Source organism: Lupinus angustifolius, chromosome LG07, assembly GCF_001865875.1.
Source record: "Lupinus angustifolius cultivar Tanjil chromosome LG07, LupAngTanjil_v1.0, whole genome shotgun sequence".
NCBI lineage: Eukaryota > Viridiplantae > Streptophyta > Magnoliopsida > Fabales > Fabaceae > Lupinus > Lupinus angustifolius.
In genome coordinates this window covers 3,135,301-3,160,576 of record NC_032015.1, presented here as the reverse complement: position 1 = coordinate 3,160,576, position 25,276 = coordinate 3,135,301, and the positions used below count along the sequence as shown (strand labels likewise).

Sequence of the window (25,276 nt, the reverse complement as noted above, 5' to 3'; positions counted from 1 at the left end):
AATATAATTTATTAAAAAAATTACAAGCTTATTATTTTTGAACAAAGAGGAAAAAGTAATAAATTTTCTATATAGGATACTATGAAATAACCAACAAAATAATGATAGCTTAAATTAAGGACGAATAGGAGTATTTTTTAAAATTTCAAAAAAATAATTACGAAATAAAATATATTCTCTAGTAAAATGAAGAGAGCATGATCTTATTAAAATCTGCTATCTGTCAACGGCACTAGCCCATTCCAAGTAGAATATTTCAATTCATGTTTAGAATACTGCACATGTCCAGAAATTTTCGTATCGCAAAACATCTGCACAAATATGTGTATGACGTAAGCATAAAGTGTTAACAAAATGTTTAAAAACATTGTATATATAACTCAATGGTATTTCTTATAACTAATATTATATTTAATAAACTAATCTCTTTAATCAATGAGGAAAAATGTTTTCACTAACATTGTATGAACTTTGTATAATATTGAACTATTATTCATCATTTATTTTTAATAATTATTGACTATTTAAAAAATAATACAAATAAAATATGAAGTGCATAATTTTTTCACTAATGTCATATATAAAATATACCATTAATGAATAACTCATATCTCAATGGTTTAAATAAAGAAATAAGATGTGTATACACATAGTGAGTATAAAAATGAATATATCAGTTTTAAAGGAAGTGGTTCCGTGATGAATAAAGAAGTGCGTTTGTACAGTCCAGCTGGAAATACCGTCAGCAAAAGCAAAAAACGAGACATAACAGTACCCTACGCTTTCCTTGTTCTTCAATTCTAATCAATACTCAGACTGCATACAACTTAATGAATACTTATGGGCCGGTACTGTTGTTTGGAACGATCACATTTTTTTTAAGTGTGCTGCTTTGTACCAACATATAAAATTATTAATTTATATGTTTTATCAAATTATTATTGTTATTTTTACCAACGCAATTGGTAATACTTAATTCTTCGAGTTTAAGTCTTCTGGATGAAAAAAATGGCCGCTGTAAAAGTTAGTCTCATGATTGCATCCGGTGCGAGGATTAGAACAAAAAACAATTATGATTGTTTTTATACCATGCCATTGCCAGTTTTTATATTCACTTATTCGTTGCTAAATTTTATTCTTCCCAAAAAATGAGGATAATAATATAATTAATAAATGGGTAATTATATTATTAAATGGATAATAATATAAATTTATTTATTTTAAACTTTGAAAATGATAATTAAATAGAAATAAAAACTTTCTTAAAACAGCAATATAAAAAGTAAATGAAGTAGATATATACTGGATAGTGCATTTAAGAAATAAAAATTTATATTCAAATATAATGATTACTTCCTTGTGCAGTTGTACATTGATAGCAAAACTAGCAATGGCGTGTGCTGATGCGAGTGCGTTGGTGGTTGTTCTGCAGTTGTGTTGGGTAGAAATGTGGAATTGATATTGTCTACTAATTTGTGGTTTGATTTTTAGATAAGTTTTAAAAATATTAAATTTAGATTGTTTAAATAATATTACTCTCTCCAATCAATGTATTTGACTATTTGAGTGTTTCAAATTAGTGTTAGAGCATTGTTTTTCAACTTAATAATATGTCAGATTGTTTTCAGATTCTTTTGTAGTGTTTATTTCTCTTCCCAGGTGTAACTCTGTAAGTATGGAAGGCTAGTCCTTATCTCAAATAATTCCTTATGGGTTTTGTGGACATGAAAATTTCCTTAGAATAATAAATTTAAAAAATGTAAATTAGCATTTGAAAAAATAGGGCAAACATTTTTAATATATTAAATATCTATTTTCCAGTACAAAGTCAGTGTTTTCATTTTATTAATATATATGACTTTTTTGAGTTTTTGAAACAATATATTAAATGAAATTATCAAATATCTTTAATTACTCAAATAATTTGAGTATAATAAAAGTAAATAATTTAGTTTTTATATTTTAATTTTGATAGGAGTGGATAATAATATAATATTAATGTTGATAGGACAATAGTACTCTCGAGTAACATTTGTAATGAAAGTTATCCATTGCTATAGGCTACAACACTGACACGGTAGTGGGTGCCCACTGGAGCTACTCGATCAGAGAGATTGATTGAATAAACAGTTTTGTCCAGCTGTCACGGTAACGGCACGTTTTATATTGAAGAGAGTGAGTAACCTTATGTATAATCCATACTAGTAGCTTATGTGGCACTCTCTTAGTTCGGTGATGTGTACATAAGGGGCTTCCATTACAAGTCACAAGCCAGTTGTAATAATCCTAATTGAAATTCAATTTTTTTTGTCTATAAAATCCAACGATATTCCAACGAGGCTCTTCACACTACACTAGAGTGACTCATAATAGAAGCTTCACTCTGTTCTCTTTTTCTTTCTCAGTCTTCTTTCTCTGCACTATTGCAACTGATTAAAATGTCTAAGGTTTCTGGGTTTTTGAGGTTGTTTGTGTGTCTTGTTTTGTTGGGGGTGGCTATGGCTGTGTCTTCCAAGTTTGATCAACTTTTTCAATCTACCTGGGCTTCTGATCATTTAGTTCATCAAGGAGATTTCCTCAAACTCAAACTTGATAATCATTCCGGTAAAACAATCGTTTTCTTTTCTCTATAACTCTCAAATTAACCATGTTTTTCCACCATCATTTTCTTTTTAGCTAAAGCTTATTAGTCCAATCCTTCCACCATTTTTTAATTTCACTAACCCATTCAGTATGATATTATTAACTTATTTTTATCTTTAGTTTGATTCTCTGTAGTCGATAAAATAATAGAATGGTGTTTCTTCTATCAGCTGTTTATTTGTGCGGAGTACTCCATTTATCATATTTGACACCATACTTATATTCTTATTATTATATTTAGTATCTTCCTTTTTTGTGTACATGCTCTGAAATAAATTTAATTAAAAATCAACACAACATTATATTTATGATTAATCTTGGTTCTTTTTTATCAATCAATGATGACTTGGATGGACACTTCAGGGGCTGCTTTTGGATCGAAAAGCAAATATATGTTTGGAAAAGTGACCATACAGCTTAAGCTTGTGGAAGGTGACTCTGCTGGGACAGTTACTGCTTTCTATGTAAGTGAACAAAATGATTACTAGTCCTTATATTACAAGCATAGGTCACTAGCTAGTAAATTTAGAATTGCATCCTTTTGAATTTCTTAATCAGTGTCATATTAAAGTATTAAACCCATAAATAAAAAATCAACCATACTTTATAAAGCAATTAAGTTCAATGCATCTAACCTTGACCAAGTGTAAGATAGTATAGTACCCCGGAATGACGTCAAGTAATCAAGTCCAATTAATACATGCATTTATTACCTTTATCATTAATTTCCAGCCCACGAAACAACAGTATAGTACTTGATTAAATTTAATTGGGGGGACCTTCATTTTCACTATGATCAACCTTTGTCATTATTCTGCTGTTGAATTGACTATATACATATATATTTGTTTCAATTATTGAGGAATCTGGTAAATGAATCTAACGTTGGTGATTAAATTGTGTGATGTAATAGATGTCATCGGACGGTCCAACTCATAATGAGTTTGATTTTGAGTTCTTGGGCAACACCACTGGAGAACCTTACTCTGTACAAACCAACGTGTATGTAAATGGTGTGGGCAATAGAGAGCAGAGACTAGACCTATGGTTTGATCCCACCAGGGACTTTCACTCATACTCCATCTTTTGGAACCAACGTCAAGTCGTGTAAGCACCTCATTCTCCTTGTTAATTAACATATATTGCATATTTGCATTAAACTAAAGAAGCTAAAGTTACTTTTTTGTTTAACTTTTGAGTTCATATAAAAACTTAAACTAGTGAAGTTCAATAATAAAAGTTGAGGAAATTAAGAATGGGAATCTGCTACTGTGGCTCTGAAAAGTTGTGAACAAAACATGAAATTGACCTGCTTTTACCACTGGTGGTTGAGCTATCATAAGCTTGGATCATTGTGTCTCCGATGGGTCACGCAAAAATAAAACCATGAGAAAAAGCAGATGGAATCTTTGGATAATGAATGTCATTACCATAGACTGTGCATAATACATTACTACAGACAGGTCAATTTCCTCTTTCTAGCAATTGGTTTTGGACACGCAATCTAGCATAATCATAATTTCTAATATGAAAATTCTAAATAATTCTAGAAATCCTGAAGTACTAAATAAATAAATCAAATTTCTATTAGGAAATTTCTAAATAATACTATATATGTTATATTACTTTTTTTGTTGATGACTTTAAATTTAGGTTGTGATTTTAGTTGTACAATTTTTTATATGATCAGATTTCTAATAGATGAGACACCAATTCGAGTGCATACAAATATGGAACACAAGGGAATTCCTTATCCCAAGGACCAACCAATGGGGGTATATAGTTCTATATGGAATGCAGATGATTGGGCTACACAGGGAGGTCGTGTGAAAACAGATTGGAGCCATGCACCATTCTTTGCTACATATAAGTCCTTTGAAATCAAAGCCTGTGAGTGCCTTGTATCTGTGGCTGCAATTGAAAACTCCAAGAGGTGTAGCAGCAGTGTTGATAGGAAATATTGGTGGGATGAGCCTACATTGTCTGTGCTCAACTTGCACCAGATCCACCAACTTATGTGGGTTAGGGCCAAACATATGGTTTATGACTATTGCTCTGACACTGCTAGATTCCCAGTTACACCAGCTGAGTGTGTTCATCACCATCACCAGTGAAGGAAGGGTTATAGCTTCTGAGGGAAGTAGTGGAAATAAGGGAAGTAATGGAAATAGGGTGGGTGAGAAAACTATGAATGATGTGAACTATTGGAAAATTATGAGTGATGTGAACAAGTTATGGAACATGTTCTTCATGTTTCACCATTGTAATATATTGCCATAGCATAATGTGAAATATTTTTCTTCTTGTAAATTGTTGTTTAATTAGTTTATTTCCGAAGAACTGTGAAATCTTGGATAGAACAGAACAAGTGGGTCATGTTTAATGGTGAAATCTACAGAACTAGTCCCTAGAGTAGGCACTTTGATAGAGGTGAATTTAATAGTGATTGGATATGATACTAGTTTTCTTGAGACAGTGAGTGTGTCTCGCTTTCAACGAGGACTATTCCACATTCGCATCTACATGGCAGTGGGCACCACAAGCTCACGGGTTGGATAGTGATTTCCTCGTGGGATTTATAAATTAAATGGAAAATATAATTCCAATTACACGGCTTCATTCACATTATCGAATTTCATCACTGTTTACTAACAAATGTCACTACTTGGATCAGCTTCAGAACTTTAATTTGCATATTTAAGTTTACACCCATCATGGAACTTAATTTAATGGCAGCGGGTAATTCTCCCTTCATGTTTGGAGTGAGAAGTTTGTGTTCTATAATAATTCCATCTAATATAGCTTCTTTTGAGAATATACATTATTTCATGCTAAAAATAACACTTCTCCGTTGCTAGGGTTTTATAACATTGTTTGCATAATTTAAAACATTGCTTAGATCATCCTTAAGAGAGTAACTTTTTATAGCAACAGACAGCTCCTAGGCGTGTAATGAAATTCAATTTTGCCGATGTTCAATATCATTTTTATTTATTTTACCGGGTAAAATCCAAAACACTCCTTGAACTTTATTCTATTAAAAAACATCATTAACATTCTTAGACTGAGGTTTGGGTGCAAATTGCTCTAAACATTAAAAAAATAGAAAACATGCAAGTGATGGGTTTTTCATTTTTATTTTTTTAATAGACAAACTTTTTATGGGGAGGAGATAAATCGATGTTTGGACCTAGCTAGGTGCTTATCATTTTTGTTCCTTAGACTCTGGTAACTTAAATTATTTAACTACTAAGAATAGTTCTTTACTTTTGAATAAAAAATTAATCTATTTTGAGTGCGTAATTGTTTCTCCCAATAAATATTATTCCTAGAAATTGAATCTTTAACTTTTTGTTTATCCTATTAATCTAAAAGACTTACATCACTAGACTAATGTCATGTTATTACATGAGTTTTTTCTTTTGTTTTTTCATGTTTTGATGTTGAAGAAAATGATTGTCAAAATAGCAAAATAATAATAATACAAACTAAAAGGCTAGTTAGATCATGTGAGAAGCACTTGCACGTTTTCCGTTAATGCTGTTTGTAGATATAGAAAATTTGCACCCAAACTTGGGTTTAGGAGTTTTGTTACATATTTTAAAAGTTTACTGAGTAAATTACAGTAATTAAATTATAATGTGTTTTTGGATTTCTTCCCATTCTATATGCAAATAGTTTTTGTTTGAAACAAAGTAAACGTTTGATGATGAGGGGAGTGAGTGGAGCAGAATTGGACCCTGCTATGGAAGAAAAGCAAATAATTAAACAAATAGAAGCTAGCATTGTGGACCAAAAGAATTAAAGAATCAAGGGCATAGACTGAACTAGCTATGTGGGGTAATGTTTTCATATCATGTAACCATTTTTCTTTGGTGGGGACGATCTTTACTGAAATTTACTGAATTTTCAGTAGCAAGATACCTAACTGTGTGAGAAATTCCTGGATAGACTGTTTTATCGTTTCTGTGGTTATTTTTTGTCTGAGATAAGGTAAGTTTCACTTTTCAACAAAAGAAGAGAGGCCACACAGTTAGATGCATGAACAAATTGAAAGCAAACACGTATTAGATATTTATAACAGTGCCATTTATAAAAGGATTCTACAATTCTAATCTATAATCACGTGATCACCTATTTTTAGTGGTGTCCCTTTTCTATTACAATTAATCATGTGTTGACATATGAATAAAAGAATTTAAAAAAAAATAAAAAGTATTAAAGATAATATTATGATTGGTTTAGGACAGAAAACGAGACACCATTCGGGATATGTGATCTCCATCACACTTTGAGAGTATTCTTTTGTAAGGAATATATGATATTAATGAAAAAGGGGCACACTTATCATGTAAGTGATATCTTTTTTAATGCAGAACTTTATATATTTGTTAGAAAATTAAAAAATTTCCTGGTTAAACGTAACATTATCATGTTCAAATCCTTCCTTTCCAATTTAGGAACAAGGACATTATCATGGTCCTTGTGGGGTACCTTTAAATAACATGTATAGACAAAGATGTGAAACATGTGCTGCAATTAGTGTGGTTGACTCAACAATTTTAATAATTCATTTGATTAATACCTTGATGGGCCCTTGGAACGTTTGATTTTCAGAGGGTGGAGGCTTGAAAGGTGATGATGGATTCACCCGTTTTGAAAGGGGCGGTTATCGAATGGGGATCACCTGTCCAAAATCAGTGTGTCCCCATATCCTAAGTCAATAGGATTTTTCCAAGTAATGCACATATGTTACTTTAAGTTTTTAAATTTTTCTTTTTTAATAAAGTGTCAATTTTTTATTGGACCGAGACAGGAAAATGGACAGGAATAGGGACAGGAACGGGGACAGGAACGGGGACAGGTGATCTGTGTCCCTTATGGACCATCTTCCATGAGGGATGAGAGAAAATGATTAAGGGACAGGAGCCACACCCAATGAGTAGTAGGAGAGGATTCTATAATGTGCAAATTTAGATCAAATTTTGATATAAATTTATTAATTAAGTGTAATGACCTTTATAACCACTAATCATATCATCTAAATTAATGTACTTTAACCAAAATGTAGACACCCAATTGAGCCCATATATGGTTTTCAATGTCATGATAAGTTTTTTAAGTGGTTTTTTTTTTTTGTCTATTATCATCAATAACAAAATAGTTAAGTTAGGCTTGAAAGGTTATCTAAGATGAGTATGCAGTATATTTAATTGAACCAGGATTAGGTCGGGTTTAAAGGCTGATCCGATCGCTATTTAATGTCAGGTTAGCTTCTGATCTAGTGCCGAGTCCGGGATCAAAAAGGTGATCCAACTAATATTTAGAGTAGATAAGGATAAACTTTAACCCGTCCCAACCTGACCCATGCTCACCATAGTGTTTAATATGCATGAACTTTTTACTGTTACTATATCTTATGGCACAGCTGATGCTTAGCTAATAAAGCTCTTGGGTTTCCACCAAATACACTCAAAGCCTCTTAGTTAGTTCCTCAAGTATGTGAATCACTAAAACATAAGAGCTGCCAGAGTGTAAATTGGATTCATATTCTCATCCAAAAGAATATTGCTAGCTCTTAAATCCCAGTGGATAATACTAAGTTGAGAATCTTCATGCACATAAAGTAGCCTCCGAACTATTTCTACTAATATCATGTACCTCCTTGAGGGTACTTAAACTAAACAGATGAGAATCAACACCTTTCTTATCTTCTACGTGAAGATTATCTGCCAATATAACATATTGTTTTCTTCATATAAATGGCTTCAGATTTTCTTATAATTTTAAGTACTGATGAAGTATTTTATAGTGCTAGTGTTGCTTCACTGCAAACAAATAGAGGTAGTTATATAAAATAAAAATGTCAGATAATCACAACACAAAATCAAAACTCACTGACTATATATTACCAGATTTTCTTTTCTTTAATTTTTCCCATAATAAGCAACCACCAATAGTAAGGATGGAGATTACTTGTGTTCAATGGTGTTCAATTCTCTATCCCAAGTCAATTATATATTAATACGTGGATAAAAATAAAAATTTTAAAAACAAAAAATAATAAAATATAGAACTCTGGGTGACTTAAGATATGAAGTGAGACACCATTTGGGACAAGTGATCTTCATCTCCAATGGTAAAGATCCGTATTGAACCAACAGGTACAGGGGTCACCACAATAACAATTTTTTGCCAGTGCTTTCATTCCTGCACAAGCAAAAAGTGATAAGATGGGTTTTTCATGTCTTATTATATTTGTACAATAAAGGACTCAGCTTATTACAGCAATATCTAGTCATTAAAAGTGACACTACTTTCTTATGCACTGTGCCATAGCATAAATGTTCTGCATATTTGTTGTAGCCAGTGCTTCCTGTGGCTAAATTTGAAGAACTTGAAGCAGCCTTTGGGGTAAGGTTTTGCAACAAACTTCACAATTTTAAGAACTTGTATTTTGTGTATTGATTAGCATTATTTTTCGATTTTTTCTGCCACCAAAGATAAAGGCTGGTTGGAATACTTTAAAAAAAAATTAAATTAAAGGTAGCTTCCTTCTCGTTAGGACATAGTTGCTTGATTTTACTTGCAGCAGTTTTCGTAAGCTTCACAAAAGATTTGAAAACCAATTTAATGAAACTTTGAACACTAGGGAGGAAATTGTGACGTTTAAATTTGTTCATAAGTTGGCTATGAATGTAATTAGTAGCAGTATTACAGATTTACAGTTACACAAAGGATTTAAAGGAGGATCACCTTGTGCCTCTGTGGCTCGGTGTAAGGGTAAAACTTCAGTAGAGAGAAAAGAAATGTTAGATGCAGAGAATTTAAAGCAAAAGATACCATCATGTGACTTGGAAGCTAGTTATAACTCGAAGCAAAAATGTTAATTAATGTATTACAACTAAGAACACTTAAGTGTATGTAGTTCACGGTCAAATTTTAAGGCTGGACTTTCAGGTAGATGGGTAAGACAGTGCACTTTGTGCAACAAAAATTAAGACTCAATTCACACCCTGTATGTCTGGTTTATTTAGATTTGATCATCACACTCTATTTTTTATGCCTGGTTCATTTAGATTTGATCGTTACAGTCTATTTAGCCTGTCCATGATTTTTAACAGGATTGATATTTGGTATTCTATGATCCAAAGGACAAACATAAATGAATCCACGGATCTAAGATTAAGCAACAAAATTGCTCCCAAAGACTCAACCAACCACAGAAAATAAACTGATAGCAAAACCTTTAAAACGGATAAACATACAAACATTTAACCAAACACCCAGCCCAACTCTTTGACAGACAAGGATATAAAACTGAAAAAAATATCATGATTTACTAGTATAACCAAGGTTTTAAATTACGGTTATAGGACTATTGTAGGAAAATACAGCTACAATCATGAAGACTGCCAAAACCATCAAGTTGCGGCCTTAACTGCGACCGCTGATCCATCTTTAAGACCTCGAGTATAACAAATGGTGTGAGAAAATTAGAAATGATGAGATAATAACTGCGACAACAACCCCATGACGACGAGAACCGCTGCAGCATCCAAGCAATGTGAAGAGGCAACCGGTTGAGGCTGTGGAGAAATAGCATCATAACTAGTTGGAGGAAGAGGAATAGGTTTATCATTAACAAAGGGTTTCGACTCATATCTCAGTCTACAAATCTCACTATAAACTTTAACCCCAACTTGCCCTTTACCACAATCTGGATGTGCAAAAAAAGCCACTGATTGAGTAAGACATTCCTTGCAAGCCAAGCGAGATAGGTCTCTACTACACTGAGCCAAACCATATGCTGTGTGAAAATCATCAATCTCTGATTTTCCAGATGCATACATTCTTGGATTCAACACAGCTTCCTCAGTTACTTTGCTAAGAAAATCTTGGATCCTTTGACTAAGCAGAATGGAAATATTTGGTTCACCCATATTCACATTTTCAGAGGACTTCATACATAACATATCATTGTTCAATGTTTCACCGAAAAAGTCTTGGTTTGAGTACCTTAAAGTGCAATTTTCTTGCATAATCATGGCCCCTTTATTATATGGACAGAATGTGAGTATGTCACTGCTTGCATTAACAACACAGTTCTTACAATCTGTTGGTGAGAGGTCACCACGGCAAAGAGCTAGCCCTTGTGTTCTGTTTTCGCCTTCGCCTTTTGAAGCCATGGTGAAACCATTGGTTGGAGCTTCATTGATGAGGTAACTGAAAAGCTCTTTAAGGTTTGTTTCATAAGGGTCGTTGTTGGTGGTATAGTTTCCAGATTGTGAACACGTATGCAAAAGGTTCTCTCCTGAAACAGTATAGTGGAAGAGGCTCAATGCTAATAAAAGGAGTGAAAAGAACTTGAACATAGCCATTTGCTTTATATTTTAGCTATGGTTTTCAATTCAATTTCTGCAGAGTGGAGTGGTGCAGTTCAAATTTATAGGCAAAGTAGTACAATGAAAACATATTTTGATGCTATTTCATAGAATCAAAAGTAGCCACCAATCCTGAGTTTGAGTTTTCTTTATTAATGTGCAGTTACATGACATCTTAATTTCGCCTAACTTCCCTAGCTTTTGATGAGCAGCATAGCTTAAGAGGATTATTAATTTACTTAGCCAGTATTGGACCGTCCCACCGAAATTTTCTGTCATAAAATATGTTTTTTGTTATAAATAATCTAGTGGGTAGAAATCTTGGAATTCCAAGTAATCTGGATTCAAGTAAGCTCTTACTTTCCGGATGATTAATCCTTTTTACTAATCACATAACCGTAAGTATAAGGTCCTCAATAACATATTAATATGGCCCTTGGTAGACTACATTAGATGAAAAGAATCAGCCTTGGTCAAATACTCAAGCAACTATCACTTTTTAACACACAAGCTAGGAGAATATAATCAAACATTGCATTTTCTTGTATACGAATTGCCCATCACAGATTCTTGCATCTCATTGATTATGCAATGTGTAAGCCTTGCATACTGCAAGAGTAAGTACAGATGACTTTTAAGCCGACTTCCTCTCATATATTTATCTCTTCTAATGAAAAAGTGACAATGAATTAAAAAAAACATGAAATTATATTTTTATATTAGTTGTGATAAGATAATTGATCGTTAATATGAAAACATATTTGTTTTGTGACAAAGGATCCTCTTTCTACTAGTAATGTTTAGAGTGTAAGCTGCTGAAATTTTCACACTCCTGATTTCTTGTAAACATGCTTTAAAGGTTTATTCAAATAAATATTCAATATTTTAAATTCACAAATCACACATTCACACTGAGGCAGAATATAAAGCGTGATGTTAGCCCAACCCCTATGAAATTAAAATATAAAAAGATACATTGAAAAACCAAATCCAAACTTTTTGGAAGTATTAAACACGTCTTTTTTCCAATACAATGTTACTTTTTTGAGCTCTTTATATTCAGCCGTAAGCGTTTGAATTTAACATTAAAAAAAGTAAAATAATAAGATATAAATATGACTCCTTCAATTGTTGTATAATTTTTACGAAAATTTACGTTCCATATTTAACAAAATTTAAAAACAAATATGACTCATTCTATAAAAACAAATATATACTACAATATATTGGTAATTCAACTCAAACTCCTTACATCATCAAAAGAATGCATTTGAAACCAAATTAATGTGTACATATAAGCTGATAAATCCATCATAGTTTATAATGAATTACCTCAACAGTTAACTGATTTTTTTTGTTGGGAATAATCAAATGTATCTCTTTTACAGTTTATCAAAATTGATTTATAGAAGCACGGAATTTTCAACAAAAAATGTTTACTGGTAAACCTGTTTTCATATTCTAACAAAAGAGAAACAACTGAACCCAACATGGGGTATAGATATGGATATTTACAATATTTTTGGATTTAAAACATTCTTCACACCGGACATATGATTTCGATATACATTTGAGAGAGAGAAAACTCCCAGATAAATAAATATCAAATTTAAATGAAAGCAATATTTTTATTAATGATATTTCTTGAACAAATTAAATAACCATAACAAGTTTTAATATGTTAAGATATTAATATAAGTAGAGGTTTCAAAACGGATCCTCAAACTCAACTTTAATATTATATTTATCCTTTTCAATGACAAATTTATTCTTGTTATAAAAAAATTATATTTTTGCTATTAAAAAATAAAAGAAGAAACATGCATGTAATTTGTCTCTCTGTTAAATGAGCTATCAAAATAGTGGCTGTTCCTTTGCATTTTATATATAATAAGTCAATAAATATATTATCATATATGGTAGTCAAAACTTGAGACGTATGAGTATTCTTTTAAATGATCAACAACGTAGGAGCTAGTAGGCACCCAGAAAAGAAAACAACAGCATAGGAATTAGCAAAAAGCATAACCATGCACACTAGTATCCAAATTATTACACTCTTAAAGTAGAAGAAGCATATCCATGCATGAAACTGAACACTGCTACCTGCTAGTGCCCTTACTCACTGTATCATAGCATAATAATAGGTTAAAAAAAGAGTGATAGTAACCCAATAACAACGGGTACCCTATACTCCAAGCCATGTGCTGAACTTTCAGGAGCAGGATAGGGAGACATTGCATTAGGACCAGGGTAAGGAGCATAAGCAGGAGTAGTAGAAAAGTTTACATCATTAAGAAAAGGGTAAATCTCATATCTCACTCTGCAATTCCCACTATATACACTCACTCCATCTTTCTCATCACCACATTCTCTAAGATAAGAAAGTGATTTTGTAAGGCATTTATTGCAATTAGTAAGTGATAAGTCTTCACTGCACTGTGCATAACCATACACTGTGCCATACATATCAATATCCAATTTTCCAGCCTTGTAAAATTTTGGCTGTAGTAAAGCTTCTATAGAAATTTTGCTGAGAAACTCTTGTGTCTTTTGACCAAACTCAGGTATAACACCATTCACATTCTTTTCGGAAGTCGTGCATAACATGACATTGTTCAACGTTTGGCCAAGGAAGTTATTGTTTGAGTACCTTACAGTGCAAGCTTCATGCACAGTTATAGCACCTTTATTGTGAGGGCACTCATTGACTATGCCATTGCTTGCCAGGAAGACACAGTTCTCACAATCTGTTGAAGAGAGATCGCCTCGGCAAAGAGCAAGGCCATGTGTTTGGTTTAGGCCTTCACCCTGTGAACCCATGGCAAAGCCAGTAGATGGAGCTTCATTGTTTAGGTAACTCAGAAGAGCTGTTAGGCTTGTTTCATAAGGGTCATTGGTGGAATAATTTGCAGATACTGAACAAATATGCATGAGCTCATGTCCTGAAACAGTGTGGTGAAAGAGAGTGAAGATTAATAAAAGAAGTTGAAAGAACTTGGGGGAAGCCATGTGTTTGATTATGGTTTTCAATTGAAGGTTGAAGAAAGCGGTGCCACTATATATAGGAGTATAGGACTAGTTGTTAGGATTAAAACTGAGAATATTTGTTTTGTATATGGATGTATGGTTATAAGCTATAACTTATAACCTTATTTCCCTTAATTTTCTTACCGTATGAGAGCATCATGGTTTTAAGAGAAATAAATTGCATAGCCGGCAAGGGACAGAATATGATTGACTGATTTTGTTTAGCTTTTGTTTTTGTTCTCCACTTTATTTTTACATTCTCAAAGAAGCAAAAATCCATGGATAAAACCAAAAGCAATCATTTCTACTTCCCTTCTAATTTCACTTAATAACACCCTCGTCAACTAAGTGACCATTGGTGCATTATATTTGATAACTAAAACCAGCATTCAGTCACAGCCAACATTGACTTATGGACAATCACCAATAATAGAAGGCTGTTGGTCTAATTATATATATATTCAACTAGAAGATGAGCCTCGACACAATAGTAAGGTTGTCTATCTTGTGTGTTAGAGGTGATCAGTTCAAATCATAAAAACACTTTTGACAGTAAAATTGCATACATCTATTCCCTTCGGATCCCTCTAGGTAGAAGTCGTGGAAGCACTTTATAAGTAATCAACTAGCCATAGAAACTAACATGACTTGTTTCTTTGGGTAGTTTACATAAATCTAATGAATGGAGTGCAGTACTGCAGAGAGCTTTATGTGCTGCACTAATCAGCTACAAGTGCCTGTCTCTCTACAAATTAGATGTAACAGAACGTTATAGACACTGTACCCAAAAAACGACTAGAAACAAATTATGCTATACAAAGCAAACAAAAAAAATAATCATTTACAATCTTGTTAGTATTGACCTTTAGACCTTTTAACTCTTTGTCCCGACTCCTAAACATTCTGAGGGAGTAAGGATTTATAACATCACAAGTGGAACAAAATAAAAAGTTGGGAGATGGAGTAAACCAACCAGCAGAATGTAAAGGTAGTTAGAATTTCAGACTTAACAGTGATATATAGAAGTGTCAACTGTATCAGCATTATGAAAAAGTGGAGAAGCAGAACCATCAATGTCATAAGTCAGAATCTCCTTTTCCTACGTAATTACTTATTGGTGATTTGTTTGAGTCGTTATTGGAAAGTGTAGATTAAAGTCCAGTAGTAAATGAATTAAGACCACCTTTTGGTACAGTAGACATATAACACCTCATGTAATATTTATAGCATGCATCAGGTGTGTAATACTGAGTTCTGCAGGAAGGGAAGATAAACTAGGTAAGGAAGGAAAAAAAGAGTTTTAGCTTTTGGAATCATGCTTTGGGCAAAGGGCTAACTTAACTGTATGGAAAATTACTCCTTATTTGGTACAAGGATCATATTATCATTTTAAATTCGAAATTGTTTTTTTATAAGTAGTCTTATAGAGAATTTGTCTACCTAATAGACCAAATAATTTTTATCTAGTTTGTTTTAATAAAAAAAATACTATAATGTTTTAGTATCAGGAGATGATGTCACTTGTATAGCCTTCCTTCCTAGGTTTTCCTTACACAAATTCTGACCTTTTCCTCCTCCCTACTATTCCGTACATGGAAGAGCCCACAAAAATCTGTAATAATGTTTTCTCAAAGAAGAATACATTCTTCATTCAAGAACACTCCCAGAAGCAAACAAGACAAGAACATTCTTAAATCCATAAGAACAAAAAATTACACCACTATGAGTGCTCTAAGTAATGCACAAAAATAAGAATTCATCTCTCACTATTTATAAGTCACATTTTGAAAAGATTTCCCCCTAAATACAAGTTAGTTTATAATATCTAGATAGCATTAAATAAATTATCTTTCCCTATTTATAAGTTATTCACCAAAACAAATGCATTTATCCTCTGGACCATGGGAGAGAACAATGATAGCATGAAGGTGGTGGTGGTGAACGGCGGGGTGGGTCTTTGATAAGGCTAGATATGGTGAGGGAGGTGGGGATAGGGTACTGGTGATGGATGGGTTTGGGGTAGGGACTAGGGAGGGAGTTTCACAAAAAATAATCCATACATTAGAAAGAGTTTGGTGCATTGAATAACTTCTTTAATGCATAAAAATACTGAACTTTGCACTTAAAAATACTTGTAGCACACTGTTCAATGTTTATTGATGGAAAAAACTATTCAGCAAGCAAATTGTTATATATACTACAAATTTTACAGAACTTTCAGACCATTCCTTGGTTAGAATGTAGCATGCATTGACACATAGTCGCATCATTAGGATCAAATTCCATAGTAGCAAACAATTGGTCCTTGGCTGAGAGGTTACCTCACTCTTAAAACAACTTGACCTCCCAGTGATTTTGTTCATCAGGAGTAGACGCAAATAAAATGTAATGCTATGTACATCTGTAGGGAAATTCACCATTCGAAAAGCACATCTAAGTTGTGAGAGTTTGGTCACTTGCCACTAGAATGAAAACCTGCTCAAGAGTATGATCACCACCAAGATCATTTGGTCATCTTCAAGTACATGCTGTTCTACGAAGAGGACAAGGATCTTCCTCTACTGCAATAAAAAGGGAAAAGCAAGCTTAATTAAGAATATTTTCACTTCAGAAATGTAAATTGAGAAACATATAACTTGATTCCTATGACGATATTCCTTGTTGAATGATATAATAAAACTTATGAAACTCTGTTCCAGAAGTGATCATAATTAAGAATAGCAGGATGTTGAAAAATCTAAGATCAGCCTATAAAAAGAAGCATCTACCTCACGGAAGCTTCAACATGGGACCAAACTCCTCCAGCCATTCACACTCATGAAAAAATCAAAGCTTTTGAGGGAGGCAACTCCCTAAAAGAATGCTACAATCGCATGGCGATCAGTTCATTCATTCCACACTGTCTGATATGAATACTGATTGACTCATTAGAAGATGGCAAAACATTGCAGCACTGACGACGAGGAGCTTTCATCTGTAACAAAGCCCAAAAAGGCAACATAAAGTCGGATAACTAGAATTACAATGCAGACATGACAAAACAGAACACAATGATGAAATATTTCAAACCAACCGTTTCTAAAATTAGTTTAGTAATACCTGTTGAATATTAGGCTCTAGCTTCGTTGAAAAAACTATTATCCGCTTCAGCTGTTTTAGAGGATATGATTCAAGACAGTTTTCAACATCATGCCTAGCGTAACTGCTCCAAATACCCCTTTCATCAGATGTAACACTTTTGAAGAAAAAAACTGAAGGTCTTTTACAAGGATCTCTATGATAGTCTCTTGTGTTAAACATAAAATTGGCATCAACTTTACTACCCCTCTTCCATGGAACAAAAGTTTTCTGTAGTGAAAGGAGATCTGGCAGAAGTTCGTTGCCTTGATAAAGCTGGATAGCAAAACCCCAAGAAACTGAGAAAGTCAAAGAATTGGATTGATCGTAGCAGACAGTTTGCTGCAAGATCCTGGCAGGATCGACGTTTGCAGCAGCCATGAGATATTCCAAAGCTCGTGTTTTGTTCATGTTAGGGAAGAGAGGCTCCACCACATCCAAGTGATGAAGGGACAACAAAGGAGATAATGGATGTGCAGCCAGTAACCCAAACAAATTCCCCCGCATATCTAACTGGTGAAAAAATAGTTAAATGAGTTAGTATTTCCATAGAATATGTTGCTTAACTTTGATGAGATACAGGCTTGAATCGAAAAATAAAGAACGCTCCACATTCCAAAATTAAGGAAACCAAGTAATCAGAATTAAAATCACAACATCATACCCAGACAATGCCTGTGATATTTGTTTGAAAAGCTGAAGAATAAAATAAGTTAAAATATCAAGCCAAATCAATACCACCCCTTGCATACCTCAAATGTACTTGACACAAAAGTATTATTTACTGTTGTACTAATAGTGAGTACATATTACGCAGACAAGCACCGAATGCAACCAGCAGCAAAGTTGAACATGTAAGTTGTCATTTTTATAATTCAAAACAGCTCTTCTATCTACATATATTTTCCAACATCCTAGTATGAATAGTTATCAATGGCAATGAGTTATAATCTATGAGCAGTTCAGCACATTGCAACACCATAGCAGAAAGAATAACCACATCTCAAAGAAAGTGGCCGAACATCACCCAGATGTGTGAGAGAGCAAGAGCTTCATGAAGTCTTCTACGCAGTCCACCTAAGACTACCTTAAGGCCTGCTTATGGTGAAAAACTCCAAACTTGGTTGTGAGTGAAGTTTAACAGCAGGGAGTAGTGAAAGACATAAAAACTTTGGGGGGTTCGCTTCTTACTCAGATTTCAATACCCTCCTCATTTTCCATCTTCCCCTTCTTCACCTACTCAAACAAGCAGTGGAACAAAAGAGAGTGGAAAGCAACCCATATTGAGTATTTGACTACATAATCACTGAACCTATCAACTCAACATTTAAGCAGTGTTAACATAGTTTTTTGTTTTCTTCCCTTGGTTTTCACCTTTTTAGTGGAATCAAAATGTCCCACGATATAACTCTGATAAGTTCTATTGACTCGTACCTTCTGTCCCTTTCTAACATGTCTACCAAATACATCTCACCACCAGTTATGGGCACAAATATCGAGTTAATTGTTGGTCATTTCAACACCAGTAACAGGGACTAGTAATTGAACCCAACAACGCACATGGATAAGAATCAAAGTTAACATATTAAAATCACCACAAGTTACCATTATTGATTAAGGTAAAGTGGTAAACAGTAGAGGGGAACAATGACCATGGAAAGAAAGAATATATCATGAAAAAATACAATAAATCCCATACAAATCAACACAATTATTACATTTTAAGGAACTTGTTTTTAATGAGATGAATAGATGGAAAATAAACAAGAATTATTACCTGATGAAACCCAGGTTCATGTGTTAATCCAACACCAAGTTCAGCAACACAAGAATAAATCCTAGAATCACTACCATACAAATGGCCATATCGTTTCAAACATGAATCCAAAACCCTACTCAAAACCCTACCAAGCGAGTGACTGATAGCAAATCCTCCACCCCCAAACGCCATCTCAAAACTGTACTTCACATTCTGATCGTAGCTCTCCGAATTTCTCCCTACGTATAACCATTGATCGTGATCGTATTTCGATAGAACCTTCACTACGTTTTCCACGAAAAACACAGTGTCATCGTCACCGAACACGAACCACCGCACGTCCGATTCGTTGCGATCCACCGCTTCCTTGACGACACGCGCGACGCGGATCGCGGAGCGGAGACCGCCGCGGAAGGTGTATGGGAAGCCGGAGGTGTCACCGGATATGATCACCGGCGGGAGGGAAGAGAAAGAAGTGTTGTTTAGAGGGGGAGAGTCGAGGAAGGCAACGGCGCGTGTGTTATTGGGAGAGTACCAGAGACGGAGATATGGGTGGCGGCGGGGCCAGGAGAGAGAGGAGGAGGCGATAGCGAAGAGAATATGACGGCGCGTGGTGGGGGTGAAGGAGGACAAGCGCGTGGTTGTTGGGGTGGTGATGGGGTTTAAAGGGACAAAGGATGGGGCCCACAGGAGTAGAAGAAGATAGAGGTTGAGGAGAAGGGAAAGGATGAAAACGAATGATTTGAATGAAAGAGTGAAAGAGAAAAATGATGTTGTTGAGTTTCTGAGAGAGCTTGAACTGTGAGAAGGAGGCATTGGCATCTCTAAATCTGAGTTTGAGTCTGAGAGAGGTAACAAGCTACTAGGTTCTTTTTTTCTTCGGTGAAACATGTTCTTAATTGTTGGGTTTTATATAGAAAAACGGATCAGTTTGATTTTAGTTAACGTAAGAGGAACATAGAGTTAATGATGTAAGCAGCCATAATGAACTGGCACGGTTACTCAGGTATTTTCTGTTGGTGGTCCTTCGTAGGAATCCTTTTTTGTTGAGTTATGAACATGGAACTCCACTTCTTCATGTTCCTAGAAAGAAGCGTGTGTTGCTCTTTCAACCTTGGACTGTTTCTTACAAGTTACTGCTTTACATGTTGGGATTGTGCCTTAGAGAATATGTTGTCCCACATTTTTTGTGCCCTATATAAGTTTTATTCAAAGGTGTAATACCTATTTTTATAATCAATCAAAACAGTAATAATAGTTAGAGTGTAATTTTAAGAGAAAAAGATTTATACACTATCACTTTTTCATTTTAATTCAATATTAAATTTTCATAAAAAATAATTCAAATGAATGGTAGATGATAATCTGGTTATATATAAATATTTATATTATCAATACATATATTACTCTCTAATTACAGTTATTTTAATTTAATTTTAGACAATGATTAGTTGTATACTTGTATAGAATATACATGTGACTATGTATAAGTTTTATTGTATGACAAAATATAATAGAACATTTATGTATCTAATATTTCTTTCACTTAACTTCCATCATGTTATTTTCCATATTTTGGTCAATTCACTCAATTTAGAGGTGACAAATAAATTTGTTCCCCATTACATCAATCAATGTTGGGTTTATTCAAGTGTGAAGTCTCACATTGGATATGCATAGAGGAGTGAAAAAGTTTATAAGAAGGAAAGTACATTTTAAGGAACTTGTTTTTAATGAGATGAATAGATGGAAAATAAACAAGAATTATTACCTGATGAAACCCAGGTTCATGTGTTAATCCAACACCAAGTTCAGCAACACAAGAATAAATCCTAGAATCACTACCATACAAATGGCCATATCGTTTCAAACATGAATCCAAAACCCTACTCAAAACCCTACCAAGCGAGTGACTGATAGCAAATCCTCCACCCCCAAACGCCATCTCAAAACTGTACTTCACATTCTGATCGTAGCTCTCCGAATTTCTCCCTACGTATAACCATTGATCGTGATCGTATTTCGATAGAACCTTCACTACGTTTTCCACGAAAAACACAGTGTCATCGTCACCGAACACGAACCACCGCACGTCCGATTCGTTGCGATCCACCGCTTCCTTGACGACACGCGCGACGCGGATCGCGGAGCGGAGACCGCCGCGGAAGGTGTATGGGAAGCCGGAGGTGTCACCGGATATGATCACCGGCGGGAGGGAAGAGAAAGAAGTGTTGTTTAGAGGGGGAGAGTCGAGGAAGGCAACGGCGCGTGTGTTATTGGGAGAGTACCAGAGACGGAGATATGGGTGGCGGCGGGGCCAGGAGAGAGAGGAGGAGGCGATAGCGAAGAGAATATGACGGCGCGTGGTGGGGGTGAAGGAGGACAAGCGCGTGGTTGTTGGGGTGGTGATGGGGTTTAAAGGGACAAAGGATGGGGCCCACAGGAGTAGAAGAAGATAGAGGTTGAGGAGAAGGGAAAGGATGAAAACGAATGATTTGAATGAAAGAGTGAAAGAGAAAAATGATGTTGTTGAGTTTCTGAGAGAGCTTGAACTGTGAGAAGGAGGCATTGGCATCTCTAAATCTGAGTTTGAGTCTGAGAGAGGTAACAAGCTACTAGGTTCTTTTTTTCTTCGGTGAAACATGTTCTTAATTGTTGGGTTTTATATAGAAAAACGGATCAGTTTGATTTTAGTTAACGTAAGAGGAACATAGAGTTAATGATGTAAGCAGCCATAATGAACTGGCACGGTTACTCAGGTATTTTCTGTTGGTGGTCCTTCGTAGGAATCCTTTTTTGTTGAGTTATGAACATGGAACTCCACTTCTTCATGTTCCTAGAAAGAAGCGTGTGTTGCTCTTTCAACCTTGGACTGTTTCTTACAAGTTACTGCTTTACATGTTGGGATTGTGCCTTAGAGAATATGTTGTCCCACATTTTTTGTGCCCTATATAAGTTTTATTCAAAGGTGTAATACCTATTTTTATAATCAATCAAAACAGTAATAATAGTTAGAGTGTAATTTTAAGAGAAAAAGATTTATACACTATCACTTTTTCATTTTAATTCAATATTAAATTTTCATAAAAAATAATTCAAATGAATGGTAGATGATAATCTGGTTATATATAAATATTTATATTATCAATACATATATTACTCTCTAATTACAGTTATTTTAATTTAATTTTAGACAATGATTAGTTGTATACTTGTATAGAATATACATGTGACTATGTATAAGTTTTATTGTATGACAAAATATAATAGAACATTTATGTATCTAATATTTCTTTCACTTAACTTCCATCATGTTATTTTCCATATTTTGGTCAATTCACTCAATTTAGAGGTGACAAATAAATTTGTTCCCCATTACATCAATCAATGTTGGGTTTATTCAAGTGTGAAGTCTCACATTGGATATGCATAGAGGAGTGAAAAAGTTTATAAGAAGGAAAGGTCCATGAAACTAATGTCTTAAGGTTTTGGTTCAAGACGTGGTGTCTCACTTGTGACTTTTCATTCTTCCCATACCCATGTAGCAATGGAACTCCCCGGTTGTTGGAGGCTCCCCGGTCGCAGTATGGTCCAACAAGTGGTATTAGAGCCGATGGTTCAGCTGAGCATGGTGCTGGGCATGGTGGACTTAAGAGGGAACGGACCGGAAAGTGTGTGGTACCCACACTTGTGGGAAGATTGTTGGGTTTATTTAAGTGTAAAGTCTCACATTGGATATACGAGGATGATTTAAAGATGTATGTAGTTGTTTAATTTAGATGTATGTAGTTGTTTAATTTATTGAGTAAACTAACATTCACCAATTTTCACCACACCTACCAAACATCATCAAACTCTACATTATTATTAGTTCTAGCTCCCATACCATTGATCTTAAACTATTGGCAATAGGCTCTCCACCATTAACTTTGAGAGTATGAATCATTTCTAGTGCTAGAGAAATAAATATTATAAAAATAAAGGAAATAATAATATGGTAATATATTTTTATTATCACCTCTAACATTTTTAGCCATCTCATAATCATCATCCTCAACCTAGCTAACAACCAAGTTGTTAAGATAAGACAAAAACCTACTATAAATTTTAAAAATACTTTTTTTTGAGTAGATGGGGCCATACAAAAAAATTGTGGATGGTTTGGATGGATCATGTTTTGTTTTTAACCTATCTATTCTTATTGAGCTCAAAATGTATGGAAACTCCAAAGTTAACCTATTAAATTATATTCAAAGTAGATAATCAATATCTATGGTATCATAATATGGGTATATTCAAAGTATATATATTTCTTTGTAATTATGATTCCTTTAATTATGTATATTAGAGCATCCATAATGGTACAACAATTTAAATCAAAATCATCTTCAATAATGTAACTATATTTTTATTCTTAAATTGACTCCACAAATCTACCCTATATTTATCTTCTTCTTCATTTTTATTTTATATTGATTTCTTCTCTCTCTTCTATCATTTTTTCATTTATTAATGCTATTTCAACTATAAGAATGATGCCTATTTTATTCATTGTTGCAAAATAAGCATAAGAACGGTTCTTCTCCAATGGTGAAATTGGAAGAAGAACATTTTTATTTGATTATGAACTTAGTTTTTTTTACCACTAATTATTTTTTCATAACATTCATGTCATCCCTTTGGGCTTTGTTTGGGAGTTAGGAGGGAAAGGAAAGGAGAGGGATGAGAGGGTAAAGAGGAGGGAGGAAAGGAAGGAGAAGGGATGACAAATCCAACTAAACCCCTCTCTTGTTTGGGAGTGTGGAATTTAGATTGAAGGGGATGGAGGGTTAATAAAATACAAAAATACTATTTTATTCCTCTTCCTCCTTTAAAAAATCAATAGTATGTTATGTATTATATGTTATAGAATAATATTAATAAGGATAGTTAGGTAATTTGGCTTATTTTTCTCCCAAAACACCCCAATTTGGGGGAACTAGGTATTTTGGCATTTGGAGGGTTTGAGGGGGTTTGAAAAATCCTTCAAAACCCTCCCCTCTCCTCCACTAAACTCCCAAACAAGAGAATCCCTCTCCTAAACTCTCCCCTTCCTTCCTTCCCCCTCCAAAATGGTACTTCCAAACACACCCCTAGAGTCATGCCAATGTGGTCCATCCTTTCATTTTATCTTTTCAGCTTAATTAGGCTTTTCAAACTTCAATCGATTCGGTCACGAGTCTTCAATCTCCCGAACATGAATTCTCCTCCTCTCGTAACTTTACCAAATCAAAAACAAATATTAATATTCTATCTGTTCAATAAATTTGATTACATCATTTCCAATATGAATGACATATCATATTGAAATTGAAGTCTCAGAGTTCACAACATTATTCTTCCAAAGCCACACAAAAAAGAAGAAAAAGAAACCAAACAAATCATTTTCCTTAACTCCCCTTCATTTTCTCTTAACAAGTGATACTCGTGAGTACATGCTTGAAGGATATTAATCTCACACATGTTTTAAATCACAACGCTTCTTACCATAAGAAAAATGTTGACTTTACCATAAAAAAATTCATTTTTAACGCAAATACAATGTTTCTATCATAACAAATGTGTAAAAAACGTGGTGAGAAAATCAGGGCTGTATAGTTTCACATCTTCATTTTTCAACCGTACACATGGACTAATTTATCATCCTCAATAGTAATTTGTGGAGAAGGACATATTTTGTTTTCACCATAAGTTTTCTACCATACAACACAAAAATGGAATAAAAAACAACATAGGTTTTCCACCAGACACTATCACTATTTTTCTCTTATATAAAACAACCCAAGTTATCTACCTATACCAAATCAATCAAATCGAAAAAGTTTCAATTTCTCGTGGTCATATGCAACAACACATTTGAAGATTGGTCATTGGTGGATCACAATCCTTGAATCATTGGTAGAGCTTAAATCTTAACAATAGTTTTAGCCTTCTTTTCAACTAGTGGAGTCACAAATTTCCCCTTCTTCTCCTATTACAAAAATTGGCATTTATTGGCATTATTGAAAAAGGACAAATGGGGTACAGTTAGAAACACTAGTGATCATTACTTGATATACAGTAGCACTATTGTACTTGTCCAAAAGAATATGACCACAGAAACTATGTGGTGATTCAACAATAGAATTGCTATAAAGGCCTTTTATTCAGCTACCAAGCTGCACTTTTTTATCTACAAAGCTTAATTAGTTACCAAATTATAGAAATTCTCAAAATGTGCAAAGGGGCAGAAAAGGTGGCTCCAACAAATGGTTCAGGTTCAGCATTTTGTGAGTTGTGTGGGTTGAAAGCTTCATTGTATTGC

At 34.1% G+C, this 25,276-nt stretch overlaps 4 protein-coding genes across 8 annotated transcripts; 1 reads left to right on the top strand and 3 right to left on the bottom strand.

Annotated features, from left to right (window-relative positions):
- Window positions 2,335-4,959, top strand: LOC109351790 (xyloglucan endotransglucosylase/hydrolase protein 9-like). Of its 3 annotated transcripts, XR_002108280.1 has the most exons (6): window positions 2,335-2,404; window positions 2,438-2,604; window positions 3,007-3,107; window positions 3,557-3,750; window positions 4,334-4,815; window positions 4,870-4,955. XR_002108280.1 is itself a non-coding variant. In XM_019593415.1 (4 exons), the coding sequence occupies exons 1-4, from the start codon at window positions 2,439-2,441 to the stop codon at window positions 4,755-4,757; spliced, it is 885 nt and encodes a 294-aa protein (XP_019448960.1). In that variant the 5' UTR covers window positions 2,341-2,438; the 3' UTR covers window positions 4,758-4,959. The 3 variants fall into 3 exon arrangements, 1 of the variants encoding a protein (XP_019448960.1); XR_002108279.1 differs by having other exon boundaries at window positions 2,341-2,604; XM_019593415.1 differs by having other exon boundaries at window positions 2,341-2,604; window positions 4,334-4,959.
- Window positions 10,084-11,230, bottom strand: LOC109353074 (cysteine-rich repeat secretory protein 38-like). The gene has a single exon (XM_019595257.1). The coding sequence runs from the start codon at window positions 11,022-11,024 to the stop codon at window positions 10,140-10,142; it is 885 nt and encodes a 294-aa protein (XP_019450802.1). The 5' UTR covers window positions 11,025-11,230; the 3' UTR covers window positions 10,084-10,139.
- Window positions 12,931-14,337, bottom strand: LOC109353059 (cysteine-rich repeat secretory protein 38-like). The gene has a single exon (XM_019595243.1). The coding sequence runs from the start codon at window positions 14,037-14,039 to the stop codon at window positions 13,176-13,178; it is 864 nt and encodes a 287-aa protein (XP_019450788.1). The 5' UTR covers window positions 14,040-14,337; the 3' UTR covers window positions 12,931-13,175.
- LOC109351788 lies at window positions 16,187-21,783 on the bottom strand. Of its 3 annotated transcripts, none has more exons than XM_019593413.1 (4): window positions 20,705-21,783; window positions 17,157-17,687; window positions 16,826-17,031; window positions 16,187-16,618 (listed from the first exon to the last, which is right to left on the bottom strand). In XM_019593413.1, the coding sequence occupies exons 1-3, from the start codon at window positions 21,575-21,577 to the stop codon at window positions 16,921-16,923; spliced, it is 1,515 nt and encodes a 504-aa protein (XP_019448958.1). In that variant the 5' UTR covers window positions 21,578-21,783; the 3' UTR covers window positions 16,187-16,618; window positions 16,826-16,920. The 3 variants fall into 3 exon arrangements, with proteins under 3 accessions (XP_019448958.1, XP_019448959.1, XP_019448957.1); XM_019593414.1 differs by lacking the exon at window positions 20,705-21,783 and adding an exon at window positions 18,952-20,029 and having other exon boundaries at window positions 16,187-16,615; XM_019593412.1 differs by lacking the exon at window positions 20,705-21,783 and adding an exon at window positions 18,952-20,028.